General features: G+C 42.4%; 1 protein-coding gene across 1 annotated transcript; it reads left to right on the top strand.

The window, feature by feature from the left end:
• Positions 1-690: 690 nt before the first annotated feature.
• On the top strand, positions 691-3,972 carry LOC307006101 (serine/threonine-protein kinase pim-1-like; the record flags this gene model as incomplete). The annotated part of the gene is made up of 7 exons (XM_079626739.1): positions 691-1,003; positions 1,899-1,993; positions 2,119-2,169; positions 2,304-2,682; positions 2,762-2,938; positions 3,043-3,131; positions 3,221-3,972. The coding sequence occupies 7 exons, from the start codon at positions 691-693 to the stop codon at positions 3,230-3,232; spliced, it is 1,116 nt and encodes a 371-aa protein (XP_079482865.1). The 3' UTR covers positions 3,233-3,972.
• Positions 3,973-6,950: the final 2,978 nt, after the last annotated feature.

The raw sequence follows: 6,950 nt of genomic DNA, 5'->3' as shown, positions 1-6,950 counted from the left end.
ACGTTGACCAGAGAATGAGATTTTGTAACAACCACATGTAGGAATATCACTGCAAACATTTTATTGAATTAGCAGGCTATTAGTTTCAAGTCAACATACAAAAAAAAAACAGCAATCAATAATGAAAATGTCACATACAGCAAATGGAAAATTGTCTATAGGCTATTAGGGAGATATTTAGAAAATGAAACAAATTTCCTTATATTTAAAACAATTTTTTTTTTTTATTAAACATTGAGATAAAGCAGATTATGTGTGTTTGTGACTCTTATGATGTCATAAAGAACGAATTGGAATCGAACGCGCGGGTTTACTGTATAAGCGCGTCACAGTCTTTGTGGGTTTGTAGTAGTGGTCGAGAGTAGCAGTGATTTTTCAGCGATGGGACAGCGAGGTTGTAAAGTGAGTCCGATGATTGGCGAGGTGTGCGATCAACATCAAAGTTCACCCCTAAAACCCAGCATCAACACGGCGGTGCAACATCCTCATCCTCGCGATGAGACTGAGACCCCTGTTGATGCTGCTGGTGAGGGGAACAGCCAAGAGAGGAGGGAGATAGAGAGACGAGGAGATGAGGGTGATGGAGAGAGGAGGGTGATAGAGACAGGAGGAGAGGAGGAGGAGAGGAGTGTTATAGAGGGAGGAGGAGGAGGAGGAGAGGAAGAAAGTGAGGAGGAGTTGAGGAGGTTGATGGAGAGAGGAGGAGGAGAGGAGAGGAGTGTGATGGAGAGAGGAGGGGAGGAAGAAATTGAGGAGGAGTTGAGGAGGTTGATGGCCAGAGCAAGTGGTGGAGGAGGAGGAGGAGAGGACAAGGAGGAGAGTAAGGAGTCAGGGAGAGTGCAGAGGAGAAGAAAGAGGAAGAAGGAGTGGTGGAGGAGGCTGGTCTCTTTCTTCAGAGCTGGCAGAGAACAGGCTCCAGAGAGCAGCTCAGGTCAGGGAGAGGAGAAGCAGAAGGATAAAGGAGAGAAGAGGAAGGTAGCATGGGCAGGAAGAAGCAGTGATGGTAAATTACACCAGACCATCTTATGAGAATATTGTTTATACTGTACATTTAAAGGTAATCAATCATCTCTACATAAATATCCATTAATTGAAAAAATAAAAATAAAAATCTCTAAGTGTCTGATGTCCTAGCCTATTATGTAAGCAATACGACGCGAAGCGGAGTGACTTATTCACGATACAGCACTGGCCTCGAGTACCCTATTGCTTTTATAAAACGGTTGCCATACAATACAAATATTAAAGCCGAAAAATATGTAACAGTTATCTATGCAACTTTTATGACGTAAAATCCCTAAAAGCCTTCCTTCCGCTGGGAAAAAATAGTCCCTGACCGTAAACAGCAACAGAAGTGTATAACGTTACATTATTTCGCCAATAGATGGCGGCAAAGACTGTCTTTATGAGTGAGTCAGTAGAGAAGCCATTTACGTTACATTGAAAAGACTCGAACTTGTGATCACGGAGAAGAAAGCACGCAACTGACAGATGACTGTTAAAAAGACAAGATTTCGCAGCGGACATTCAAACGGATTTTTTTATTATTATGAATATAGGACTGACCTGAAGGAAAATGCTATGTCTTCTGTAAATGCAGGTACACTCGCTTACTCGATCTCTCACATGTGTTTAGGTTGCTAACGGTTGCTAGGGGTGTTGTGTAGTGATACATAAAACCGTTGAGTGAAGCGGTCATAGCCGTGTTTTATCGTGAATAAAACAGTTAACGTTATTGACCAATCAGAATCAAGGATTGGAACTAACCGTTTTATGAAGTCTCTAATACAAACAATTATATTAAAGTTAGTTTAAATAAGTTTTAGAATAAATACAGCATGTCACGTCACAATAAACTGCTGTGACAGTTTGAAACTTCATGTTATTTTGTCTTACAGACTACATCTTCAGTCACTATACTATTGGTGATCAGCTGGGGAAAGGTGGTTTTGGTGTGGTGTACGAAGGGAGACGTCTGGAGGATGATCTTAAAGTAAGTCCAAATAAATTAAACATGATCTAGCTAGCTAATTATCTTCTGATATATCACTATTAGCCTCTAGTGTGTATATCATGGCTTCTACACACAAATTAATTGTTTGTTTGGTGGTTCATCAGGTGGCCGTGAAGTACGTCACAAAGACGAAAGACACTGATTGTATATTGATTGTAAGTAGGCTGAACAATATAAAACATCTCATATTAACATTTACCACAGACAAATATTTGATTGTTTATTCAATTAACAAACTAGTCCAAGACTGAGCTAAATCTTTGTTTGGGAAAACACCTCTATTTTCTAGCCTGATCATCCAAAGCCTCTTCCTAAAGAGATCGCCCTCACCATCCTGGCGACTAAAGGTCCCAGTGTGCCAGAGATTATCCGGCTGCTGGACTGGCAGGACCACCCTGACCACTTCGTAATGGTCCTCGAATGTCCCTCTCCCTGTGAGGATCTGGGCCAGTACATGAGGCGTCACGGTGGAAGACTCGACGAGGAGAAGGTCCGGCACATCATGAGGCAGACGGCTCACGCTGCCAACGTGTGCTGTCATCGCAGAGTTCTCCACCGTGACATTAAACTGGGCAATCTCCTGATCAACGGCGAGACATCTGAAGTCAAGCTGATAGACTTCGGGTGTGGGGACATTCTGAGGAGTTCGGCATACAGGTCATACTCCGGTATGTATCGTCACTTAAAGCTAAAGTTATGCGGTAATGCACTGCAAACTTACACGTCAGACAAAACCTCTTTCCTCAGGCACAGCAGCGTACTGTCCTCCCGAGTACCATGTCAGGGGGAAGTACTACGGCAGGCAGGCAACGGCATGGTCACTAGGGATTCTGATGTTCGTGATGTTGTGTGGACATTTCCCTAGTGACTATGACCTGATGCTGCTGAAACAGAAGCTCTGGTCCAAACCCAACCTGTCAACAGGTGAGATCTAGAATTAATAATTCACAATCATACAAAACATCTTAACATGATCGAATAGAGCAGATGTAAAGTTTAAGGTAATAACCAGACGTCTTCCTGCACAGAATGCTGTCGCCTCCTCAGGGCTCTGCTAAAGGAGAAGCCAAGCCGGCGACTTAGTCTGGGGCTGATCTTGTCTCACAACTGGTTTAAGGTGAATCCAAGTTCGGCTAAAAATCACTCTATTTTCTCATAGGAAGAATTTGCAAAGTCAAATCTGTTCTTTTTTCTGTTTTGTTTCAGGTTGTCACATAAGCCCACTCCATTTGGTGTCGTGCAGTGACCCTTTTTGTTTTGGTTAGCACCATCCTGACTCCAAGAGGTTTCCATCAAGGCCTCTGAATGCCAGAGCTTTCTGCATTCACCTGTGCCTCTCCGATGATGACAGAGCTCCCTTTCACGGTCACAGTCGGTAACAACAAGGGTCCTGATATGCCTGATATATATATGACTGCCCAGACCCGTCTGTCTCTGCCTCCTCAATACCAGTGCTCCCAGTCATGGCTGCCCCAGTGATTCCTGCCAAAGGCACACCAGAGATTCCTGTTCTTGCCACAAAGCCAGCACTCAAGACCATCTCAGCCACAATGGTATCCAAGTTCCTAGTTATTTCTGTCTGGTCCACCCTGTCCCAGAAGTTCCCATCATTACCGCCTCACAGTGAGTAAATAATTCTTGCCACTGCCGGCCCAGATGCTTATGTCTCTCTGTTTCTGTTTCTGTTTCAAGCTCCCTACCCTGTCCGTCCAGGACCAGGGGTTCTCTTCATGGCTGTTTGGTCCGAGAAGTTCTTGTCATGGACGCCTCAGAGGTTCAAATGTCAGAACTCATCCACTGGTGCCTGAGATACCCTGGTCTTCAGGCTTCCCGTCAGGTCTCAGAGGTTCCTGCCACAGCTGTCCGGAAATCAGAGCTTCTCGTCTCGACCATCCTGATGTCAGAGCTCAATTTGTTTCATTCTGGGTGTCCATCCAGCCATTAAAAGCAATTCTGAAATAAATGAAAAAAAGTCTAAAATTAATATATGCATTTAGTCATTTATCAGATGATTTAAACCAAAACAACTTACTGTATAAATGGGGAACATAACAAGCAATTTATAATATCCGATCCGTCTGTCAATCTCCCGTTCCATCCTTCCCTCACTCGTGAACAAACCCCAAGATACTTAAAGGATTAGTTCACTTTAAAAAAAACTTTTGCTGATAATTTACTCACCCCCATGTCATCCAAGATGTCAATGTCTTTCTTTCTTCAGTCGAAAAGAAATTAAGGTTTTTGATGAAAACATTTCTCTATATAATGTATAATCCTTTAAACTCCTCCACTTGAGGCAGGAACTCTCCACCAACCTGAAGTAGGCAAGCCATCTTTTTCCGACTGAGGACCATGGCCTCGGATTTAGAGGGTGCTGATTCTCATCCCAGCCGCTTCACACTCGGCTGCAAACCGTCCTAGTGCATGCTGAAGTTCCTGGTCTGAAGGGGCCAACACGACAACATCATCTGCAAAGAGCAGAGACGAAATCGTGTTGTTTCCAAACCAGACACCCTCCGGCCCCTGGCTGCGCCTAGAAATTCTGTCCATAAAAATTATGAACAGAACATTTATCACATATAAATCCTATATTGCAGACAGAGAAGGCTATGGTAAACATATGACATGAAGTGCAGGTGACAATAACAGGACAAGACATTACTCAACGTGTTTGTTGACTGATTCTTACTCACCTGGGCTTTTATGAACTCAAAGGCGCGGGCACGTGAGAGAAAAATAAATAAATAACTGAGCGCACGGGTGGTGCTTTAACAAGCTAGTGAGTTACTAGCGTGTTGTGCTAACAATAACGGAAGCTAGCAATGTCAGGTTAATCTGAGATGTTGGGTAAACTGTATTTAGTAGTATAAACAACTAGAAATTATAATAAATGATTGTTCAACAGAAAGAAATATGAGGCTTAGACGGAGCTTACAGCCTCGAAGCTAACAAAGAACAAACTCACAGCAGCAGCAGTCACAGCGAGGCAGACAGGAGCAAAAATTCCTCCCTGACGTACTCCATTACTCACTTTGAAACAGTCTGATATAGAGTCGCCCCATTTCACCCTCATAGTCTGACAAGAATACCAAAGAATTTGAATCCTAGTAAGGTATCCTGGGACACCTCTTTCTGCTAGTTTATCAAACAATTTACCATGATTAATCCGGTCAAAGGCTTTAGAAGCATCTAGAAAACACATGAATATTGTAGACCCCTGGTTGTTGTATTTATCTAAAAGTGCAAAAATGCACATGTCTGTGCCATGCCCATGCTTGAAGCCAAATTGGTTAGCTGTGGTGTACAAATATGGCTCAAAGTCTCGACAATAGAATCCTTTCAAGCACCTTTGACACAGAGCTTGCCAGGGCTATAGGCCTATAATTATTCATGTCACTAAGTTTACTGGTCTTATCCTTCATCACTTATTTTTCCAGAAGAAAAGTAAATTTAATATATATTTACTTTCCTCAAAATCTGAATGCCCTGCACCACCAGTAGCCATATTGGATTTAGGTCAGATTTACTAATTGATCACAAAAAACTTGAAGCAAATCATGTGACCAGCATACTCAAGACAGACCAGGCTGTGATAAATGATTAAAGGATTTGATGAAAAAATCGTTCTTATGCCCCAAAAAAAGACAATAAAAACGATGTGACTGTTTTAGGCTTAAAATAGGTTTTTGTTGTTGCTATAGATAGGCTACATTGACAAGAGTGATAAGTAGAGTTGTGCAGGTATGACGTCACTTTGTAAGCCAATGGGCAGTTAGCATCACACTGGTTACCTCAACAAAAACACAATAGGATTTTCCCATAGGCTTTTGGATTATCACAAAAAAAAAGAAAAGGAAAAAGCTCTGTGATCAACAAAAGTTTATGATACTTGCACATTTTGTACATCAAGCAGCTTTCACAGATGAATGCAACTTTTATGAATTTTGAAGCCTAAATAATAGCCAGAAGTAAAAAGCTAAAGGTGGGCTATAAACAAACTACACCACGGTCACATGACTTCAACGTCAACATCCTAAGCTTCCAAAACTCTTTCAGTTTTTATCTAAACAACATTTTCCCAGAAAGTTTCAGTTAGAATAGTTTATAACAAGAGCACAATTATAAGCATAACGAGGCTGTAAAAGCAGACTGAGTTTACCTGTTATGCGTGATGACGTTTAATGTCCTCGACAGCCTCTGTGGTCCCATTGTTTTTCAACAGCTTTGGATCCATTAGCAACTTGTTAGCAACCGTCTTTTTCAAGACACATAACAGCTTAAAAAATTAACGAGGGGGGGTAACACTGCTGTGTTTTAGAATAAAATGTGAAAATATCTTGTTCACCAAAGACATTATTTCAGCCATTTAACCAAAAACCCCATTTAAAAACCCCAACTTCAGGACTATGGAACCGGAAGTGCTAAAACGCCAACTCGTTTCCGCGATTTGGCCTACAAATTCATAGACATGTATAAAGCATAGACAGTATATAAACTGGACACAGCAACCCCATAGGTTTCAACGGAGAGAAATGAAGTCAATTAGAAGCACTCACTTCCTGATCGCAAGGCGAACTGCGCAGGCTCAAACTGAGCTTGACGACGTAGATGTGACGTGAGCAACCTGTAGGTCTTCTAGTAGATGTGCCGAGAGAAATCTGAATCATTCCCTTCCGAATCTCGCAGAGACGGAGAGCGTGGGTATTTGCGGTCCATGAGCTAGCAACGGGAGCAACTTTATCACTCTCTATGGGCTTCTCCCTTGACTTTATGCCTCCACGTCCTCCCGATTGCTTGCGAGCTTCTCTGCCTGTCCATACTGTAATTTTTCGACTTGTGCGACAGAGTCGCGCGGGTATGACGCAATCGTTAGCCTATTTTTACAAAAACTGCTTCTACGGGGCCATAACGTAAGATACAAGGTAATGGAGCCTTT

The sequence above is a fragment of the Phoxinus phoxinus genome (genome assembly GCF_949152265.1).
Source record: "Phoxinus phoxinus genome assembly, chromosome: 10".
Lineage (NCBI taxonomy): Eukaryota > Metazoa > Chordata > Actinopteri > Cypriniformes > Leuciscidae > Phoxinus > Phoxinus phoxinus.
Note: the sequence above shows the minus strand (reverse complement) of the source record. Positions and strands in the feature narration are given on the sequence as shown.